Genomic DNA, 21,765 nt, shown 5'->3' on the forward strand with positions numbered 1-21,765 from the left:
GCTTGAGGAGCGCCCATGCAGAAACGCCATCCTTGACGCAACCGGAAGGCCGATCTCTATTTCAAGGATTGAAGCACGCAGTCTACTGAGCAAGCGGCAGGAATACAGCAATCTCGAAACATCGTGCTGAGCCGCCGGAGTGCGTTGCGTGCTCACACGAAGGCTGTCACACCTCGCGACTCAACCATCGTTACCACTGTGCAGTGATGCATGTACTCGTCCGCCTCCTCTTTCGTGAGTCCCCTCGAAGAACAATTTGGTTCTCGGTGCATTGAACCTCAGGGCAGAAGGCCAGCGCTACCTCTTCTAATGAAGGCACCGAGAACGCCTTCGCAAAGGATCGGCACCGGTGGGTACCTGATTCGGGGGCATTCGACTGAAGGTTCGCGCGTCAGGGATCTACACAGATCTCAGCCGCGGGCTCGAGCATCAGCCTCAATCTTCAGGGTCCGGCCAGCGTTGGCGGGTAGTTCTTCGGCCTGCACGTACGGGGTGGAGAAGCTCCCAAAGCGTCCGAGCCATAGATCTGCTTCCGGCGTTGGTGATCTCTCGGCGGTTCCGACATCCCGCGTTAAAGTCAATACAATCGGTAGGGCATGTTCAAATTTGCGTAATAGGTCCGATACATTGCCGGTGTCTAGAATGACAGAGAGGAGCCTGTCTCAGAACAAGTGTCTGGAGGCTAGGAGGTCGCTCATGGCGTTCGTTGGTACTTGTCCGCCCAAACTACGATGAAGGCACCCAGTGCGGCCACCACAATGATCCCACCAATGGCTACGATTGTCAAAATGAAGCGCTACTCTCAAAAAGTCATGGTGAGTTGGGTGTTCGGGGGATAGGAGCTCAGACACTGACCTCGCTAGCCCTTCTCCTAGTCAGTCGTTGGAGGCACGATGTCAGTACTGTCTCTCGTTTCGCAAATCCCTATCTCACCATGCCGACGACTTCGCATGGCACGAAGATTGAGCTAAGCCCCATGAGATAACAAGCGAGATAGCGTGGATGAGATGCACACCTTCTGACGAAACGTGCTATGGCTGCTATTACGGCTGTTCTGCGGATACCGTGCTGACGGTGTACGATGGGTAAGCAGGTTTCATTTCGCTCCCTTGAGCAACCCTGTGCTCACCTTGTGTCTTCTTCCTCAGTACGTTCACCTTCTTCGACGGTTGGCTCATGGCCATAGGCCGGAACCTGCGGGGCTCGCTTATCAATGGGCCTTCCTCTTCAGGCCTCTCGTCCGAGCTAGAGACGCGCTGCAACATGCCCAACTCCACGTCCTCTAATTGCACATCCGGTATCGTCGTTGACGCATCTGACGCAAAAGTTACCGCAGAAGACAACCGAGACGATGCATGCGAATGCAGTGGTAGATAACTCCTACCATTATCAGAAGGTCATAAGCACAACTTTGAGAAGTGACAGATGCTCCACGTACGGGTTCAGTACGTTGGACAACGGCCGCCTCCCCGGGTAGTGCGGCATGGCATGCGACGGGCTCCCCAGCTGAACTGGTTGGTATGCGTATGTGGACATGGTGAGCTCTGTTGTCTTGCTCCTGATGGACCCAGGTCTTCAAAAGTAGCCATTCCAGGTGATACTATCGTTGCGCCGCCCAAAGCGCAGGCTGTGGTTGTACCAGTGGTCTTGGTGGCTGCTGGGCGCGCAACCCTCAAAAGCCGATTAGGGCTGCCAGCGGGAGGCGAGAGGGCGCCGAACCTTGTGTCGCGGGCGGGGCCATTGCTGCGCTACGAGGAGGCGATACTGGCCGGCCACGGCCATTGAGAGGGCTCTTCGTGCCCATATCTGTCGGGCTCGGCCGGCTAGGGCGAAGTAGTTTTCTACTCGCGACTGGCCACGGACTCACTCTCTTATGCAACTTGCATACTATGGTATTGTGCCGACTGTCACTACCACAGTGGCAGACATCACATCGGGGGCTATGTTGGGCCACATAATCGCCCACAACGGGCTCTGATGACCCCTGTCTCAGCTACACGAAATGGCGTTACGAGGATGGGACAGACATACACGACAGACACAATCCCGCCAGACTGCGAACCGAACATTCAAAGGCTTGTTTCTGTCTATGTCGATCGTGCTGAGAGCAGTTTAAAAGACATACGGGATCAGCTTGTATGGCGTCTGCCTCGCCCACGCCTCCCACTCCGTCCCGAACTCCTCTCGCAGCACAGCGTCCTCCCTCCCCGCCCGACTCGGCATGAGCACGGTCGCGACGAACAGCGACCGGCCCGCCACCAGACACGCGAGCGCGCCCCACACACGGGACTGCCACACCCCGATCGCGGACAAGTATGAGCCCCCGCCGAGCAGGAGGAGCACGTCCCCGAAGATGACGAACATGTACCCGACATAGCTCGGGTGGCGAACTAGCGCGTAGGGGCCGGACTTGACGAGTTTGTGGTCCTTCTGCAGAGACACCTCCATGACGAAGAACTGGCCGAGCGTACGCATTGCCCAGAGGCGGAACAGGCCTCCGGAGAGGATGAGGAGGAAGCCAAGGGCACTGTACGGCGATAAGAGGAGCGGCAGAGGGCCGGACGCGGATGTAGGGGCGAGGATAGACAGAAGACGCTGGGATAGTAGTAGAGTCGGAAATGACTGTGCGGTGATGACCGCCGCCTCAACTAGAGCAAAGCCGCATATGGCAGTCTGGTAGCGTGTTGTCAAACTGTCGTGCACGTATATCCCAATGTCGGTAGGTTGCTCACCATCGTCAGCTTCACGGTTAAGGCTGTCAGAGCGAGGATCCGCGTTATGGGGTCTGCTGTCTCCCGCCGCTTGCGATCAGCGGCGGGGGGAGCATTAGGAAAATTCCAACATGCGTAGTTGATGTAGGCCGTGGAAACCAGTATCGGTACCTTCACCAGGGGGTTCATGGGCACCGGGAATGTGGTGGACAGTGATGTGGCTTTCTTAGGGAAGCATAACTTCCTGACAAAGGGCAGCCCGCCTATATATGCACGGTTCTGCCAGCCAAACAAGCCGAACATCAGAATGCTAAGGGCCTGTTCGGCAAAGAGTTGGAGTTAGAGTTACCGGCATTTCATGCCCAAATATAGTAATAATATCTCGGTTTTCAATCTCGAGAGAACTCGAGTTACTCAGGCGAGTGCATGCGTTCGGATGCCTCCCAGTAACTCCGGGCGGTTGTTATCAGAGCTCACGCGCACGTCGTAACTTGTCTCGAGGCTCTACCCTTTTGGCAGCCTGCTTGATTCTCTCTTTCTAGAGTATTGGGATGGCTACCATGATCGACGTGGAATGTGATCAGACATCTGAGGCCATCCTACTTGAGGCCTGAGGGATTAGAGCAGCTACTACCGAGGCCCGCCTAGTCAAAACAATGACAGTTACTGCTATTATAGCCTGTCTTCGGCGCTCTATATGAGCCCGATATTAGGTTGGTGAATTTTGACAGCTGCTCTTGTGCGGACCATGGTGAAGCAGGGATGAAGCAGAGCCCATCTGATAAGCCATAGCTATCGGTATACATACTACTAGATACATGTACGAGTTCAGGGCGCTTGTCTCCTCCGGATTTCACGGATACTCCGCCCCTGTAACTCTAACTCGCGCAGAAATCCTCGGAAGTGTCGCCACGTGACAAAATACCGGTGACTCGTAACTCCAACTCTTTGCCGAACAGGCCCTAATAAATCTTGAATTAAATCATCTCGCTACCCCGCACACGGGCCATTCCGAGTCACCTGAGAGCCCTTCGTAATAGGGCTAGAAATGTGCATGTCCATGCTTGCACGTTGCCCAATCAAGCTATTGTGCGTACCGGGTCGGTACGGCATCTCGTGTATAGGTTCGCACGAGTGTCGGGAGCTGGTGGAAGCTTGATGTTACAGTGCTAGATCTGTGATTACGAAAGTTACGCGGCGACATCTACATAGTACCTGTCAACCGCTGGAAACGAACCACTAACAATTGGCAAGAGAAAGTGCTGTGACGTCCAACCGACTCGAGTGTATCGTTGGAAAACGTACTGTGTTCCAAGGTTATCGAAACGTTCTCAGGTAAGGAAATCCGTTGTTCGGCAGGGACCTCAATGGGCTCGGCAAATACTGTGAGCGTGATAACAGTCTGTTCTATCCCGGTAACACCAGAACAGCAGTCGAACAGTCCTAGGCACCAGATAGTCACCAGCGAAGACTGCTTAGCGCGGGACTACATGGGAACCTCACCTGTTCGGCTACTAGAACAAGAATATCAATCAGAACAGTCGAAATCGAAGGGCTCGTCGATGTTGTTACGAAAGGCAGGCCACAGAGCGCAATCGACTCCGACAGTTTTGTAGGCGGCATTCCTTGAGCAAGGAATCTGAAGCAATGGGAGTACGATACCACATCACCTTCGCTGCCCCGTTGACATGTACAGTGCAGGCCACCACAGACCGTCAAGATTGAGGCCTGCGAGTACAGAGTGAGCGCCGGCATGATTCCCATGCACACAAAGCGCAGTCATCCGAGGTGCGATGCTCCAAAAATGACTATATAATGGTCCAGCGTAGAAATACGAACACATGAAGAGTCCGCACCGATGAGAATGTAGACCGACTGCGAACTTGAGACTGCATGCATAGATGTACAACAACACGACGGCCCGGCTAGGCCGACTGAGAGACGCAAACAACGCAAGGTAGAAGACCGGAAGGCAACGCAGAAGGTTGATGGGGAGGCTCAGTGGTGTGTTGCCTTCACGATAGACACAACGATAATGACGATGATGATGGCGATGGCGACGCCAATGATGATCCTCATCTGACAAACGAACGACTTCAGTGGGAGGCGATGAACGAACAAGGCAAGAACATACCTTCATATCCTTCCACCACATGTTCTATGACAAGATCGCATGATGAGCTGTAGAGTTGTACGCAAACATACCAGTCGAACATACCTTGCGGACGCGGTTCGCCCCACGACGGAAGCCCTGTGCAGACACGGCGAGGTTGTCTATCGGAAGAAAGAAGCGCGACCGGATTAGCCAGTTCGCTCACACGGCGGCCCGGGCGAGGCAGTGGGGGGCCACACTTGCGCAGCTCCCAGCCTCTCGGCCGCTAGTTCGGGGACGACCAGACGGGGGTACGCACCTGTCTTGTCCTGCAGTTGGTCCAGCCTCTCTCCCCTCTCAGCGACTTTTGTGATGTTCTCGCGCATGATGCCGACGGTGTCATCAATCTGCTGCTGGATGGCCGCCGTCTTCGAGTTGCCCGCGCCAGCCGGGTTCGAAGAGGAGCCGCCACGGGGCAGGTAGGGGTCATAAGGTTCGGACCTGTGAGGCGAGCAAGCAGACGCAGATGCGGATGCGCAAGCGTCATCGTGAGGCAGGCAGGGGGAGAACAGAAGCGGGTTCAGAGGGCGTAACGAGCGATAAAGAGAGGGCCACTGACATGGCTAATTCGTGCGAACAGGCAGGCGACCGGGCACTGAAAGTGAGCTTGTGTGGCAGAAGAGTGCGGGTAGACGGCAACTGACCGAATTACGGGAGAGTGTAGGATGAAAGCGTCGGCAGTCGTGAGGACGGGGTGGTGGTCGTGAGCAGCGCGGCTGGTGACGAAGGCGACGGAGCAGGTCGAACCAAACATGCACAAGCACCCAGATCGCACCGCCGGAGTACTGCGCCTTCTACTCCGAATCCATCATACATCTCAACTACTCATCTTCTCTTGGTCATCACAGCTGATTTGTGTTGCCGAACCCCCGTCGGCGCAGATGCACAGCCAAAGAACATGGAATATGAGCCTCAGCATACAGGGTATCTAAGCCATTGTGAGGGAAAGCAGAAAGAGCGTCGATTGCAACAGCGACTGGCAGAATGGACGAGAGAAACCGTGCACTACAGCAAAAGAAACGAAGGGTAGGATAACGATAGAAATTGAACGGAGAAGCAAGCAAAAAGGACATCTAGCTACAGCTAACCGTCCGAAGGGGACTAGCAACTTGTGGTATGTACGTGTTCCGTTCCATGTCATTCGGTTCGTAACGCGCCGGCCTACTCTTCCTCGTCCTCGTCTTCCTCCTGGATGCCCCTAAAGGCCGGCCCAGCCCGCCCGTTGGGCAGCTGCCTTCGCCCGCCACGCGTCTCCGCCACATTCGCCTCGAACACGGACTCGGCGGGCAGAGGCGAGCTCCGTCCGGCGGGGGAGCGGTTCGCCTTGTTCCGCGCAGCCCTCGACGGGACGTTTCCGACTGTAAGGCGGCCGACCTCCGGCGCAGCCCGCTTGTTGTTGCTCGAGCCACCACCAGTACGTGCGGGGGCACTCCGCAGAGGGGGAGATAGCAGAGGTGCTTCTGACTGTCCGAATGTCGTGATAACGCTGCTCGCCGACGAGGGCATCTGGCCAAGCCCACCGACGTACAACGGGCTCTCCTCGTCCTCGTCGATCCAATCCGACTCGTCCCCGAGCGAGTGCCGCCCAGAGAAGACGTCGCGGATCCCGGGAACCTCTGGGGGGTATATCGCGAGCACCTCCACCGTCGGATGCGCCGTGCGCGTCTGCCAGCCCGGCGGCTCGAGACCCCACGACTTCTTCCAGCTCGACCGCCCAAGCGAGTTCAGATACTCGCTCCTGTTCGGATTTTGGAACGGGGCCTGCCTCTTGTGTGCGACGAACGCAGCATGGCCCCTTCGCGGCGTATCCTCTAGCGACCTCCGCATCGCTGCCTTGTTCGGCGAGCTGTTCCGCCGGCTATCCGTCTCCGACAGGTCATAGAGGGACCCTGGGCGCGATGATTGTAGCGAGTGTACGGAGGACGCCGAGTTCGAGCGCAGATGCGAATTCGGCTGCTGCCTGCCACCGCCGTTCCCGCTGGGCGTCATCTGGATCTGCCGCACGACGCGCGTCGACGAGCCTGAGCCCCCGCGGCGGTGGTTTTTCGGCAGGGGCGACGCCGTGCGCCCGACGTACATCGAGCCTGCGGAGCTCGCAGAGGGCGATTTCCGGTGGCGCGGATGGTTAATGAAGCTGTGTATCGAGCTCGGGCGGGACATGAACTCCTCCCGCTCCGAGTTGGGCGTGTGGCTCCCGAACGACCGTCTATTGGGGTCGCTGCGGTGTCGCGTGGCGGAGTAGGGCGGGGACTCGACTACTGGGTACTGCATAGACGTCGACGACCGACGTGAGTTGACGCTGCTCGAGCGGCGCGAGGAGACCGAGGCGCGCTTGGCGCGGTGCGAAGCCTTGTTTCGCCCGCCGCCCACCGTCTTTCCTCGCCCAGCGGGACGACCCTTGATAGTACCCCGCCCGTTCGGCCGCTGTGACACAGGGCTCGATCCGGCGCTGTTGATTGACGATGTCTGGGTGAGCGCCAGGAGAGTCGCGGGGTCCTCCTTCCGCTTGCCCTTCGGATCCTCTCTAAACCACCGCTGGAACGTAGACAGCAAACTCGCGCGATTACGATGACCAGAGCCGACCTTGCCGCCGCGCGTAGGGATCTGCGGAAGCGATGTGAGCGTATCCGCGGGCGAACCGGTGTCAGGAGGTGGGGATTGCTTCCCCGCCAAGACCCATGGCGAGCCGACTTGGGCCTGACCCCCGTTCAGGTCTGCTGGCGGCGGTGTTGACGAGAGCGCGGAGTCCTTGACGGCGCGCATAGGCGGGGTCTTTATAAGCTTGGTTGAGCCACTGCCGTGCGAAGAGCGCGGCTCCTCGCTGTTGGCAACGCTCTTCGCCGCTTGCTTCTCCTTATCCTCGCGCTCGCGCCGTTCACGTTCCTCGCGCACCGCCTCGGCAGACTTCTTACGGACAAGGCCAGCTGCCTCAAGCGCGGTCGTTGCGCGCTGCATGATGCTGACGCTTCCGGCACGGTTTTTGCGGCCCTTCGACCCTTGGTTTTCCTTATCCTTCGAGCTGCTAGGAGTGGTAGGATTCGACTTGGAGAGGGACTCGACAGTAGAAGACGGAGTAGGCGAAAGCAAAGGGTGGGTAGGAGACGCAGTCCGCGGGGGAGTCACAGGTCGCTTCGTCTGAGCGACGGTAGGAGTAGCGGGGATGAACTGCAACTCGGGAGCAGACTGGGCGGGGAGGAGCGCAGGCGGGATCGGGAGGCGGGAATCCCTGGAGCGCCCGACGGACGACGGTTGGCCCTCATCCGTATGCGAGCGATGCTGCGAAGACCGACCATACGACTTGTCGCGCCGCGCCTCGTGCCGCTTCTCCCTCTCCTTCTCTTCCTCTTTCTCCCTCTCTTTCTCCCTCTCCGTCTGCTTCTTGTCTCCCAGGGGAGCGGGTAACTCCGTAGGGACTTCCTCTGGTACCTCGACCGGGTGCTCTGCAGGCTTCTTCGCCGCATCCTCGATCGCCTTCCTCTCCGCCTTGCGCTTGAGCATCCACCACAGCGCCCCGGTACAGTCGCACGCGTCGGTCAGGACCGAATGCACGATCTGCCCCGTGTCGAGCCCGAGCGCGCTCATCGAGTTCAGCAGCTCGCGCTCGAGCGGCGTGCTGAAGATCAGGGGCGCAGGCGTGTGAAGGAGGGACGAGAAGTCCTGCGGCGGTAGAGGCACGGCCGACTTCTCGAACACGGTCGGCCCATGATCGGAGAGCGTCGAGGAGACTGAGCGGCGCTTCGTGCGGGCCGGGGTGCGCGTCGGGAATGCCGGCGGCTGCTTGCTTGAGCTGCTGTCGGCCCGGGAGAAGGACGGCCGGGACGGCGTCTCGACGGAGCGTTCTGCGGACTCGTCCTCCTCTCGGACCGTTTCTGGGGTCCCTTTGTTTGATGAGGGGGGAGAGGGCAGATTGCCGGTGAGTTTCTTGTAGGTGCTGTGCGAGTCGGACGTGAGCTCGTCGACTGATTTGTTGTCTGGGGTAGCAGGGGTGGAAGGACCGAACTCGGAAGAAGCGGTATGGAATGTGGAGTCTGACGTCGTGGATGCAGAGAGAGGTTGCGCTTCGATGGCCGTCGTGATCTGTAACTGTGTTGGGGAAGCAGGGCGTGAGATAGTCGGGGCAGCACTTTGCACGGAATCTCGGTTGGAATTCTTGTGGATTGTGGTGAACCACGAATGCGTGAGAATTTGCGCGATAGTAAGTCGTTTTGTGGGTTCGACCTGGAGGATGCTAGAGAGCAAACCCCGGGCGTCTGATGAACGAAGAATGATAAGTTACATTGCTCTCAGTAGCTCGTTCAGTTGGCACATACCGTCCGAGAGCCATTCAGGATCGTCATATACGCCCCTGATGACCTTCTCGCGCATGACGCTCTCGTCATCATCGTCGAAGGGAAGAGTTCCGGTCAATAGAGTATACAGAATGACGCCCAATGACCACACGTCCACCTCTGGCAGAGAAGTCAGCACCGTGCATCATAGATCGAGTCTCAGTTACATAATAGAACTCCTGGCCTAGAGCGGCGCCAAGCGGTGGAACGGCAGTGCGGCGATCAACTGCGACTTCACCGACGGGCGAGGACGCGAGTCTGGGGCGCAGGGGGGGGGAGAAGGGGACGTGCAGAGTTCACAATGCATGGGACGAGAAACGACGCTTGGAGCGAAGGGCAAGGGCAACGCACCTGGCCCAAGATATTTCTTCGCCAGCAGCATCTCCGGAGCCGCATATCCCGTAGTCCCGCAGAACGTCTCCAGCAACGACCCCTTCTCGAACTCCCTCGTGAACCCGAAATCGCCCAGCTTGACCCGACATCGCTCGTCCAACAGCACGTTCTCCAGTTTCAAGTCTCGATGCACAATCCCCTTCTCATGGACGTACGCGACGGCGAGACATAGCTGCCCAAATAGGACCCTCGCCTCGTCCTCGTTCAGCCTGCCCTTCTCGGCGAGGTAGTCGAAGAGCTCGCCCCCAGAGCAGAGCTCGGTGATGAGCCAGATGCTGGACTCGGTCGCGATGACCTCGTACAGCTGCGTGACGTGCGGGTGGTGCAGCTGGCGGTGGTGGTGGATCTCGCGGGTTAGCGCGGCGGACATGGCCTTGGGGATCTGCTTTATGGCGACGCGGGTACCCGTCAGGCGGTGCGTGCCCATGCGTACCTTCCCGTACGTCCCTATGCGTGTATCGAGCCGTGAGGATCGATGTATATGTACACCCCTGCAGACGTAGAGGGAGACAAGGAGCACGTACCCTCTCCTATGACCTTCCCGAGCGTATAGTTGCCGACGACCCTGATCTTCTGGCTCGAGAGCTCCTTGCCCAGTTCATTGTACGCGCTCGCAAGCTGGGCCTTGTGATTCTGCGCCTGCGAGACAGAGCCGGAAGGCTTGTGGCCGCCGTTGGGACCTGCGGCCATCGTGACATATACAGAGATTCAAAAGTCGTGAACGAGCCGAGGATCGAAAGCGTCAAGTTCGAATCAAAGTCCAAGGAAAGGAACGACGGAGGCGTGTGGGCCTTTGGGTAACGGAGAGCAGATAGTTTACTGTACAATGTGGATAGAGCGCTCCGGAGGCGGAGGCGACAGGGACAGGGATTTGAGTTGGGTGTGGGGGGGATGGCAGCAGCCTGGCAAGCGAAACAGACTACGGAGGACGTCCTCCACAGGCACGCGCTTCTTCCAGGGCCCAGCCACATTGCACCCTCTGACGCTCAACTACCTGAACAGTCACTGGCACGTCTGCCGATCTTCGTGGCAGATTACAACTCTCCGCATCACCCATTGCAGCCTTACGACCACTTACAACGCGGCCCGCTGCGTTCCATCATGACTCAGAACGGCCAGCAGATCCACGAGGCGTGCTATCATTCACTATAACATGCGGCTATATATCATGACGTCGACGCATGGTCGGTGAGAATGATGCGGGCCATATTCGCAAGACATACAACGCGCGGTGCAGTGTAGTGTACAGGTACAGTGGCAGCTGTGGGATAGAGGAAAGCAAGGTCGTCGAAGTGTCATGCATGCGTCAAGGAGTATCATGATGGTCCCAATCCAAACTGTCACGTCGATGCCGCGGCCATGATGCGTTCGACCTCTAGCTGCAGCCTCGTCCGCGAGGCATTGCCCTCGGGCGCCTTCCCGCCGATGAGGCGTCCTTCCAAGCCATGGTAACCCACAGTGACACCCTCAAACAGCAACGCGAGCAGGCGCGTCCATTGCGAACCCCATACTGCGCATGCGTGCAGGCCGCCAATGTCCAGCGCAGCTGTGGCGGAGAAGCACGTCAGTCAGTATGATGGAATGACCTCTCCGCAGCGAAGATGTGCTGAACACGCTTACTGAACATGATTTGCGCCGCGACGGGGCTCTCGAGAAGCTGTGGGTCCTTCAGCATCCTGGTGAAGTACGTCCAGTATCGATCCATTCGGAACATAGGATCGAGCGGCTGATTGACAGGCAGCACAAGGGTGGTGAAGTACACCCGCAAGATACCTGTGACGCGACTGGTATAGTCCCCGAGTACCTCAGACCCCTCGTCCGTGTCACGGAAGCCTTGTACTTTCCGCATACTTTGAGGCGTGATCGTCGTGCCGTCCGTGTCATTCGCGGGGATTGCGATCGGTACGGGCCAGCCCCCAGCACGCTGGCAGAGCTTGGCCCAGAAGATATCGGCAAAGCCTTCGAGGGACGTAAGGAGGTTGACGGTCAATTGTGCGAGAGGCATAGCGCTCTTCTTCTCTGCGGTGACCTCGGTCTCGGCTTGCATGAGGATCGCCTTGGCAAGCGAGGAGAGGAGCGCGATGTAGATCGGCGGAGGATGAGCTTGTGGGGGCCGCAGGATGTTGACGAGCTCGTGTGACTGCCAAAAATCATGTCACAATATGGTAGACCCTGAAATCGTCGTACTTACCACCCGGACAACCACGGCCATGTCGCTGGTGAGCTGCCCAACTTTGGGTGTGATGGCCCGACGACCCGCTGACCAAATGGCCTTCATCTCTTTGTTCTGCTTCACAGTCTTCATGGGCCCGGCCTTGAGCGTCTATGTGAACGCTTGGGTTACGGCCATGTACATATCCACATGGTTGGCGGCTTACCCTCAGTGTATCCCTCCCTCGTCGCCAGTCCTCGAAGGCAGTGGAATGACCCAACGCTTTGCGGGCCTCCGTCTCCGCCTGTTCGCGCTCCTTCTCAGCTTGAGCAGCCGCGAGCTTGATGCGCCTCTCCTCGTCCTCCTTCTCCTTCTGCTTGCGCTTCTCTTCCTCCTCTTTCCGCTTGCGCTCCTCCTCCTGTCGCTTCTTCTCCTCGGCCTCCCGCCTCAGCCTCTCCTCCTCCTCACGCTTCTTCCGCTCTGCCTCCTGCTCCACGCGCCTTCTCTCCTCCTCCTGCTTGATGACCGCGTCGATGCGCGCCCAGAGCTGCCGGTCGCGCTCCTTCCATTGCGCGCGGAGCATCGCTTCTTCTTGTTGCTTCTGAAGATTCATAGCGGCGAGCTGCGACTCCACCTCCTTGAGCTGCTGCTCGTGGAGGGCGGCGCTCCGCTGCTCGTCCTGTGCGCGCCTCTCATTTCGCGCATTCCGTTGTTGGATGCAGTCTTGGGTGTGCTTCTGTCTTGCTACGCGCTGCGCAAGAGGATAAGGAAGGTGTGTGAGGCGAGGAAGAGAAAGGAGACGTACGAAGGCTTCCTGACGCGTCTCCTTCTCCCACTCTTCATACGGGTCGTGATAATTTATGCGTCGGCGGACCGCGGCAAGGGTGTCTTCCCTCGCCCATTGTTCAGCAAGGCTCTTCTCCCTGCGGGGTTTCCTATACAGAGGTCGGCTACATTGTTGACGGACGGTATGCACGTGAGACGAGCCTTACGGTGGTTCTGGTCTGTGGTTCAACCACTCGCCCTCAGAAGAGCTCGCAGACTCTGAGCCTGATGCATCGTCCTCGTCCTCGGAAGAAGATTCTGACGGCACGGCAAATGTTGAACGAGGCCGATGTCGCCTACTGGGGAACGTACACAAACAAATGTGAACGCTCGTTGCTGCCGCTTGTCGCAGCGATGGTGGTTAGACTCACTTTCTGGTTGGAGATGGCGAAGGAGATCGGGGTGCAGCAAACCTCATCCTCGTGCGCACGCTAAGTTGAGTCAAAAGCGCGTAAGGAGTGCGGCCTCAAGGGTAGCACAATGTGGTGAAGGCGGAAGCGACGACTCTGAGTTCCAGCAGGCTGCCTTGTGTTCCCGCCACAACGTCATCCACGTGGCCGGCACGTTTCTCCCGATCTCAATTAAACGCCCATACAGGGCGGGCCGGAGGAGGAGAGCTCTGTGACAAAGTTACCGCGCGTAAATCCCTCCGCCCATGCTCCCGCCGGGTCCGACCACTGCGCTGCTCCCTTGCTCTGTTTCTTGGCTTCAACACTGCCCCCAGCCACGAGAGACTGTCATCTTTTAGCTTGGAAATTGCACTAGATCGCTCTTGCTATCCCTAAATCTCATGGAGACGTTCACTCGCCAGGCCCAACTACCCACGGAGCTTCTGCGCCAGATCGTGCTCGAGTACGTCTCGACGTACGACGAAGGGCGTAAATTTGAGGAGCCTAGGCATAGCTACAAACCTCCTTGGAGCTCCGTTGAACCGCTCACGCTGGCATCCAAGGTCCTCCGGCAGCTCGCCTTGGAAGCATGGTTTGAAGTGTACTACGTGCGTACACCGGATGACCTGCTGCACGCATGGCCCGAGTTTGAGCTGTGGACCAAGTGAGTGCCTTCGTCGCTTTGCACGTGCTCAAATCTCGAAGGTCGGTTGCATAGGGAGCTGCACTGCGTAGAGTTGGGCACAGACCTCCGGATCCTTCCCGTCCAGTGGGATTTCCGGGCGTTCCACCGGCTCCGCAAGCTGCGCATAGACTTCGACCCCATGCAGTCTAACGCGATGCTCCTCATGCGCTTCGACCATCCCAGACACATCGCGTCTCAGATACAGGAGCTGGAGATATACGACATCTCATGGCCCTCTCCCATGGCCATCCATCTCATCGCAGACGCGTTCCCCAGGCTGCGGACGTTGAAGCTCTCCCAGGATCTCATGTGGTGCAACCTCTGCAACATATGCCGCTTCTCCACGTTCCGTGACCACCCGCCAGAGGAGATCACGTACGACAAGTCCGTCGGTCTTCCAGTACGTCTGACAGGTTCCTTTGCATCTCTCTCTACCTTACGATGCCTTGCCTCGCAGAGCCACTACGCGACGTATCTACGCCCTCTCATCAAGCTTGAAGACGTTGTGCTCACGGTTGGCTACGGCCTTGGAGGGAGCTACTCCCTGTCCGAGAACAATGGCATCCTCTGGACCGGCGAGTGCGACGCGTGCATGGACATGATGTTCTCCGTGGGAGACTTCAGACAGGACTGGGTCGAGAAGAAGAAGACGATGATGCGGCCTCCCTCGCTGAAGACAGTGAAGTGGCGATTCCGATACAAGAACGTCCTGGATGTCGTCGTCGACCTCGACGAGGACGAAGACGAGGTCGCGCAGACCGCGGACGAGTCCGATGCGGGGAACTTGACCATCCCAGGCTCCGACGAGTAGTGCCGCGCTCAGAGCTCTATTAGAGCCGTGGATTCCTCATCTCATCCATATACACTCACGTCACTCGCAGCCGGCTGCTGAGCCATCGTTCTTCCAACGGGTACTCACTCAATGCAATTCTTGCATGGGTGGCGCACCCCTCGCATGAAGGTTTGCCACACCCTGTATACGCGTCAGCTAGCACCCTGACTCCTCTTCACTCATGTCCTTGCAATAGCTATTACCACTTGCACCCGAATTCCTGGAGGCACATATACGATCGCCTCAACTTGTGCAATTCGCTCTCGCTAACTCAAAGCACGCAATAGGGTGTCCATAATGTTCCGGCTCCTGCTCTATGCCCCAGAAACACCTCATTCAACTTGGACCTGCTCACAATCAGGAGGGAACGTACTTCCCGGATGTCGTCTTACGCCTCTTGGACTTGTCCTCACTTGTCGACGGTGGCATCCACGTCGCTGTCCACCCCCTCCTCCCTCGTTCATCGGCATATACCTCAGCTACTGGACTTTGAACACATCTGTGATTATTGGGCGGCTCCGGACGGTTGCAGGAACCATGGCCACGACATTTACCTCGCCGGCAACATATTGGCGCCTTCTGCATTCAGAGGCATGCCAGTGAGGACCTCGCAGGATCTCCCATTGCCACGTTCACCGATCTCGTCTTATGTAGGCCACTTTGCACCGCAAAGGATGGCGGAACAGTAGCCACGATCGATCACATGGGATGCAGCGCTTTCGTGCCTCGTCACGTGTAGCCTCGACACCCACTCTGCGGCTCTCTCAGCACATACCCCAGACGCTGCAAGCATTCCCTCCTCCTCGTCGCACGCCAGCTTGCACAGAGATTGCGCCGCAGACGCATCACAAACGCCTTGGCCAATTCAAGCTGCGCCCGAGCATGTACTACGCACACGTCCGCCACCAGAGCCATATTGGCTAGTTCATGATCATGCCTGGGAATAAATCGCGCCCGTCACGCCTGGCACGGGCGCTGACGTCGGGAACTTGGCTCCACGGCGAAGTCATGCTCGACTTCCAGACAAGTAGCGTATCGAGTTGAGGTTCGGTTGCTATTTTCCGTACTGTGTTCTCAGCAGACTCACCTCCCTGTATCCATGCAACTTGTTCACACAGGTCATACTAAGTGGCGTTCCTTAGGCTCTGCTTCGACTGCGGCCCCGACCTCATGACCTTTGATGAGAAAATCTCCTTGCTTATCCGGACCCTCGTATAGCGGCGGGAGGTGGAGCTTCGCGCATCGCTCACTTATATAATTCCCAGGACGATCATGCCTTCCTGAAGTCGCCAGACGCGTAACTCATATCGCTTCACTTACCTCGAGCTCAGCTATTTACAGCAAAGCCCATGTTCAGCGTACCCATAGTCACTGTCCCTATGCTCGAAGTCCCTTTACTCCTTCCTCTTTAGCGGATACCTGAGCTATAGGGTGCAGGTTCCCCCTGCAGGCTACCAAGCACCCCCGGGCGATTGCAACAAGCGTGATGCCGCCGAGTTCTATACGCGCAATAAGTCTATTTTCGCGGTAATCCCTCGGTTCATGGGCGTAAGTAGGTTTCTACCTAGTAGTCCGGGATAGTACGTCAACGAACCATCATCGACTTGAAGATTGCATTGTTCACTACGAATGTAGCGGAATCCGCGGCCGTTCTAGAGCAAGCATATCATTCGGCGTTCTTGTAAACCGTGCTTTCCTTCCTTGTGCCAGCTACGACGCCTCAGCCGCTTCCTCTGTATAGGAGCCTTCGGCGCTTGCTCGGCATCTCTCTCGTTACTTATCGTCGGAGGGCTCATGCGAATATCCGCCTACCGGACGCTTGGGCGGTTGTTTGTTGGAGAAGTAGTGCCGCAGAAGAAGCACAAGCTCGTTACGACCGGGATGTACGCCTACGTTCGACATCCCAGTTATAAGGGGTGGGGTATGCTTATGCTAGGGCACTCCGTCGCGCTCACTACGCCGCGCTCGTTCCTAGCAGCCATCGACGTGTGGAGCTCTACCCTTGGGACCATCGTTGCCCTCATGTTGGTGAGGCTCTGGATGATGTTCATCCCGTTACTCTGTGTCAGGACGAAGCGGGAGGACGAAATGTTGCGGCAGGCATTTGGAACAGAGTGGGAGGAGTGGGCGAAGAGAACGCCGTATGGGCTAGTTCCATACGTTTGGTAAGCTCGCAGGTCAACATATCATGCTCTCCTCCCGACAATTGTCACTCTGAGGCTAAGTACAAGAGAAACAGGTATATTTTGTAGGGAGAGCCTTCTCGTCAGTACAGCAACCTGGAATCTACATCTAGATCCTTGTAGTAGGTAGATTCTTGTAGTAGGTGCTCATGTGCTATACAACGCAAGCGTTTTCTGCAGCAAGTTGTTTGTCCCATCTAATAACCTACAGATAAGCTTACTTACCCTTCCATCGCCCCTTTACGGATAACGTCCTTTGTGGAACCATATCGCTACCAGGGGTACTATAACAGCTGACAGCATTTGAATGAGATATGCCTGATGGCTATATGCCAGGGTCGGGAGTAATCGGCGCTCATAATCAGGGTGCACTGGCGGTGAATTCCAGCCGAAAGCGGCTATCAAAGTTAAACTTTTCCCCACGCTCTCGCCAAACAGGTCAGAATGTGCTCGCTTCGAACTCCGTGTACTCGCACATCTACCGAGATGCGCTGTCGCACTACCCTACTCAGACTGGATAACCTGATGGGCTGGACTGCTTCAAGTTGAACGGTTCCTGAACCGGACAGCCAAGCTCGTATACGTGCGTGTGTTCCCGTCTGTCGTGAGTCAAATACAGCCAGGTCAACATCGAGACTCATCCTGAGAAGAACAGTATATGAGCTGATAGCAGCCGAAGTACAATCTAGCTTGGGTCTCGAAAGGTCGGTATCAGGATCCTCGCTATCCTGAGACTCGGCGCGGTCTGTCATAGTTCGAGTGTCCCGGCGGCATCGACGGGTGACTAATGTAGCAGAAGCTCGGACTGAGGTACATGCAGGCACGAGAAGCTCTTCCCGCAGAAGCACTGCCTCGACACCGGAACGAGTAGCTGAGGTGTGTGTGTGCCAAGTGCCTCTTCGATGACTGATCGGCCAAAGTAAGGAAATAAAGGGTTTGTTTTACTCGCCAGCGGCTGCCCATGAATGCTTGGTTGGCAATGTCTCTGAAAGTGGACCAAGCACTGCCGGACATATGTGCCACACGTGTCGTAGGGGCGCCTGCCATTCGAAAAGTAAGCGGTATGCACAAACCGGCACCAGCATCATCTCTTTCGCACAAGATCGACGTTTGAACACGGCCGACGTAACGACGGCATGTCATTTCCTCGGGAGAAAGCTGTCAATTACCTCGCGACTTGTAAGCTCTGCCATTTTCGCTAGTCTTCCCACCTCATTGTCGTTAGGCGAGCCGAGGGAGGCTGTCTTTCGCATTGGCATCCACGGGACCCAGAGAGCTTCGATCTGCAGGATCCGCTTTGACAGGCATGCCATAGGTTTTAAAAGGTCATTGGCAGCCCGCGTGCCTCCCCATGCCCTCCCTCACCTTGCTCTGAGCACTACGAGATGGACTCCCTGGCGCTTGATGAGACACTCGGAGCTGCTTTCCTCGGTATGTCCCAGTCATCCTCTCGTACGAATACAGTCATGACATGCGCCACCATAGGTACAATCGCGACTTCATGGTGAGTGTCCGACATACAACGTTAGGTATGAAGGTTGATCTTTCGTAGTTTTTACGGCATCACTGTAGTGCAGACCTACATATATTTCAAGCGTTCTGCCAAGGATTCCGCATTCTTGAAGTTTCTGGTTAGTCAATACCTTATTCAACGACATCTAGTCATCTCAAGTCTGCATGACAGGTGTTCTTCCTATGGTGGAGTTTCACCGTGCACTCGAGATTTACACAAGGGCTAAATGACCAAAATGGCTGACAGGGTTCTAGACAGTCTGCACTTGGCATTGATAGTACATTCGATCTACTACTATGCCGTAACAAATTTCATGAATCCCAAGGTGCTCGCTTCGCCCACATGGTAAGTCATTATACGTATATTCTCTTCGCTTGACCGCTCAATAGCATTCAGGAGCATATTGGTGCGCTAGGTCCCTCGTCTCCTCATCCACACAGCTTAAAATACCCTATATATAGGTTATGATTGCATGCACAGTAAGTGCGCGATTGCTGATATGGATAGACAGTTTCCCTGATGCTGAGCCCCCCTTGATTGTAGGGTGTGAGTGATGTCACTGTCCGAAGGTAGGGTCTCCCATCCAACACACCAAAGCTCCCGTCCTCACTAGTCTCGTAGTATTTTCTGCCACCGCGTATGGAGATGTAAGCAAATTGCGTTGCATGTGGGTTGCAAGCAAGCCTTACCCTCTTCTCGTCCTAGTGAGCAACGGAAACTGGCCACTGGCTATCGCTATCGTGGGTATCCCACCTACTATACTAAGTCGTCGAAATCCCACTGATGATTGTGTAGATGGTTTCCTCTCTGACCGTCTTTGGTGAGTCAGTCTACGCATCTGAAGTCGGTCAACTTCAATCGTAGATGATTCCCTTAGGTGGTAGCATTGGTAGGATTGTCGTGACTCCTCTGCGCTGCCCCGCTCTAACGTCCGAATGCGTATACAGCTTTTGCGGTAAAGAGGTGATCCTCGGTTTCTAACTGCCTGCCTTATGGATGTGAAACTGACGGCTACGCAAACAGTTTCGGTGTGGGCACATTTGCGGGGTTCTCAAAGATCGCGGTATGTCCAACACACACCTCCCAAGTAGATATCCAGTATGAACCTCTCCGGCACATCGTACCAGGATATTCTCTACGTGAGCTTCGGCGCAGGAGTGGTAGCAGACGTCCTCATCGCAGGGGCCTTGTGCACCATCCTCGCAAGATGCAAGACTGGATTCCGGAAGTAGGTTACTCGACCCCGCTTTGCACCTTCCACACGTACCTAACAGAGGTCACACACAGAACGGACTCCGTCGTGCGGACCCTCATCATGTACAGCATCAACACTGGCCTTTTGACTAGGTAGGCTTAATATTCTCCACATGAGTTCGTAGGCTAACACACATACCTCTTCTAGTCTTTGTGCTCTGTCATGCCTGATCACCGTACGTGTCATATGAGTGGCCCCAAGGCAATGACCGTCCAGCTGAGCGAAATCCGTCCAGTACGCTACCATGCCGAACAACTTCATCTTCATCGCCTTCTACTTCGTCCTGCCCAAACGTGCGTATCCCTCGTAATCCTTCACGCGAACCCAGAACACTCACAGAAGGGACGTCAGTCTTCCTCAACTCGCTGCTCGCCACGCTCAATGCGCGCGAAGCCCTCAGGGACGCAGGCGCCGGGGACGTGGTCTCGATACCGCTCACGAACACGTCCGGCTCCACGCGCATGTCCTTCGTGGAACGGTCGCAGTACATCCACGGCGATAGCGCACTCAGCGGCGGGGTCAGTCATGCTGGACTGTATGCCACCGATGAACCTGTCCGTCGCTAACGCAGCGTGCTGTTTGACTAGATTCACATCAAGACTACGACAGACACTATGACCGACCTTCAACAATCTGTCAATGTCCACGAGAAGGTCTGTTACTTCTACTTGGGCGGCGCAAGTCGTTATCGCATTTTTACTGATTGCAGATCTATCATAGAAGGGCGTGAGCGGATGGAGATCCTCGTATTCTGCAAGCCGGAGGCCGGGCGGCTTGGCGTAACCTTCATCTGTATCTACAGGACTCGGTTCCCTGTTGTAATCCACCTGCTGTGCTCACGTTCGTTCACTTCGCATAACATGCATTGCCATTGGAGTGTAACGATCTACTATTCTGTGCTGGGTGCGGCGTGTGCGAGTGCTGCATAGCGCTTGCAGTCCACATTCGCATATGCTCTGTAGGTCCGGCAACATCGACGTCAAAGGAAGGCCGGGACTCGCATCCGATTGCCGTGCCTCAGCATCGTGTACTCCATGCATGATACATGGGTGCCGGTTAGTACGGACGTCTTGCAGCCATGCTCAACTCAATGGCGCTCTCGATATGATACAGCATCGATATTCCCATAGATGTTGTTACACTGTCCGTAGTATTACACGATCGTCATCGTACAAAGTTCCGCCCGTATGGCTTACTTGGTGGCGTGGGCAGAGTCGTGGGGAGGCTGCGATACATCGATGACGCCATGAGAACCAAGGGCAAGGTGTGGATGAAGAGGACGGAGCTTACAGCGGACGTGATGCCGAGGACGCGGGCGAGCGCGTCGAACTCAGCCTGCGTGGGTTGGGTCGCTCCGGTGCAGACTAGAGGCAGCCACCACTCAGTCAGGATCCTAGTAGAAGGGGCGACGCGCTGAGGAGAGGGGGGGACGTACCGTCAATGACGTGTTGCTCGGATTTGCCGATCTGGGCAGCGATCTGGGCGTACGAGAGACCTGTGGATGGCGGACGCAGTGAGTCTTACGTCTTGGGAACCGGCGAGCACATCGGCAAGCATCGGATGCACGATGCAATGCGATTCCGGGCGAGGCGGTAACCAGACGCACCCTTCTTCTCCTTCGCAGCAGCAAGGGCAGCGCACTGAGGGTTGGGGGCCATGGTGTTCAGGTGGACTGATCAAAGATGAAGTGAGGGGGATGGGGTGGTCAAGGCGACTCCTGCTGGGTCCTCTAGATCTTAGGGTATATATAGTAGGACAGGTGGTCGTGGGGAGGCGTGGGCCAAGGATGGAGTTCTTCCCGCTGCAGCTTGCTGCCCGCCCAGGATCAGATGAATGATTGTTATCGAATGTAATCTTATCTCAATGTGGCATTCGTGCTGTTTGATTCTCTGCCAGAGAACCCAATATTTGCGTCCCAAGTATAGCTCTAGCTCTAGTCATGGAGTACACATACGCGGAACCGGACTAGACGGAAAGAGCGGTTGAGTATGGTACCGCCATTTGCTCTCGTGGAACGATGGGGCATGTGTAGAGGAATGGGCATCCAGGTATAGGTATTGGGTAGTGCTATTTCGTGAGAATTACAGCAACGAGCCTATAGAAAGGCAGGAATTCTGTAATCATGATTCACTCAACTTTGAGAGGGGTCCATAATCGGCGAGCTCGGGGGCATGAACATGCCACAGATGCCCAAGGCGGGGTGATCTGAGGCTTTGAGAACATACATTTATCATGGAAGACGTCGCAGTCATTCAGACATGGTCTGCAAGGCCTGGTCGTGGTTACGTGAACTCTTTTAGAAGGGTGAATGGACTCAGAGTCCGATGGCGCCTGGGACGACGCGTCG

General features: G+C 56.4%; 7 protein-coding genes across 7 annotated transcripts; 3 read left to right on the forward strand and 4 right to left on the reverse strand.

Annotated features, from left to right (window-relative positions):
• Nucleotides 1-1,799: 1,799 nt before the first annotated feature.
• On the reverse strand, nt 1,800-2,776 carry DICSQDRAFT_134264 (ICMT-domain-containing protein). The gene is made up of 2 exons (XM_007363314.1): nt 2,733-2,776; nt 1,800-2,673 (listed from the first exon to the last, which is right to left on the reverse strand). Exons 1-2 carry the CDS (start codon nt 2,733-2,735, stop codon nt 2,113-2,115), a joined length of 564 nt encoding a protein of 187 aa, XP_007363376.1. The 5' UTR covers nt 2,736-2,776; the 3' UTR covers nt 1,800-2,112.
• A 2,066-nt stretch (nt 2,777-4,842) lies between these two features.
• DICSQDRAFT_25861 (synaptobrevin) lies at nt 4,843-5,303 on the reverse strand (the record flags this gene model as incomplete). The annotated part of the gene is made up of 3 exons (XM_007363315.1): nt 4,843-4,869; nt 4,930-4,985; nt 5,123-5,303. Coding segments are annotated over 3 exons (264 nt in total), but the record flags the coding sequence as incomplete, so codon positions are not given.
• Nucleotides 5,304-6,024: 721 nt separating this feature from the next.
• On the reverse strand, nt 6,025-11,631 carry DICSQDRAFT_145156 (Pkinase-domain-containing protein; the record flags this gene model as incomplete). The annotated part of the gene is made up of 6 exons (XM_007363316.1): nt 6,025-8,139; nt 8,278-9,113; nt 9,174-9,311; nt 9,543-10,031; nt 10,109-10,223; nt 11,197-11,631. 6 exons carry the CDS (start codon nt 11,629-11,631, stop codon nt 6,025-6,027), a joined length of 4,128 nt encoding a protein of 1,375 aa, XP_007363378.1.
• A 1,720-nt stretch (nt 11,632-13,351) lies between these two features.
• Nucleotides 13,352-15,860, forward strand: DICSQDRAFT_178943 (uncharacterized protein; the record flags this gene model as incomplete). The annotated part of the gene is made up of 5 exons (XM_007363317.1): nt 13,352-13,614; nt 13,669-14,035; nt 14,093-14,596; nt 14,664-15,512; nt 15,586-15,860. 3 exons carry the CDS (start codon nt 13,352-13,354, stop codon nt 14,444-14,446), a joined length of 984 nt encoding a protein of 327 aa, XP_007363379.1. The 3' UTR covers nt 14,447-14,596; nt 14,664-15,512; nt 15,586-15,860.
• A 377-nt stretch (nt 15,861-16,237) lies between these two features.
• Nucleotides 16,238-16,636, forward strand: DICSQDRAFT_55136 (uncharacterized protein; the record flags this gene model as incomplete). The annotated part of the gene is made up of 1 exon (XM_007363318.1): nt 16,238-16,636. A coding segment is annotated over one exon (399 nt), but the record flags the coding sequence as incomplete, so codon positions are not given.
• A 1,399-nt stretch (nt 16,637-18,035) lies between these two features.
• Nucleotides 18,036-20,227, forward strand: DICSQDRAFT_153531 (uncharacterized protein; the record flags this gene model as incomplete). The annotated part of the gene is made up of 18 exons (XM_007363319.1): nt 18,036-18,085; nt 18,188-18,274; nt 18,410-18,508; nt 18,560-18,569; nt 18,707-18,732; nt 18,785-18,810; nt 18,869-18,903; nt 18,959-18,983; nt 19,041-19,052; nt 19,111-19,123; nt 19,184-19,226; nt 19,291-19,391; nt 19,451-19,510; nt 19,566-19,593; nt 19,654-19,711; nt 19,770-19,936; nt 20,006-20,071; nt 20,139-20,227. The coding sequence occupies 18 exons, from the start codon at nt 18,036-18,038 to the stop codon at nt 20,199-20,201; spliced, it is 969 nt and encodes a 322-aa protein (XP_007363381.1). The 3' UTR covers nt 20,202-20,227.
• A 383-nt stretch (nt 20,228-20,610) lies between these two features.
• Nucleotides 20,611-21,076, reverse strand: DICSQDRAFT_167717 (uncharacterized protein; the record flags this gene model as incomplete). Its single annotated transcript, XM_007363320.1, has 4 exons — nt 20,611-20,643; nt 20,709-20,782; nt 20,854-20,913; nt 21,025-21,076. The coding sequence occupies 4 exons, from the start codon at nt 21,074-21,076 to the stop codon at nt 20,611-20,613; spliced, it is 219 nt and encodes a 72-aa protein (XP_007363382.1).
• Nucleotides 21,077-21,765: the final 689 nt, after the last annotated feature.

The sequence above is a fragment of the Dichomitus squalens genome (assembly GCF_000275845.1).
Source record: "Dichomitus squalens LYAD-421 SS1 unplaced genomic scaffold DICSQscaffold_6, whole genome shotgun sequence".
NCBI lineage: Eukaryota > Fungi > Basidiomycota > Agaricomycetes > Polyporales > Polyporaceae > Dichomitus > Dichomitus squalens.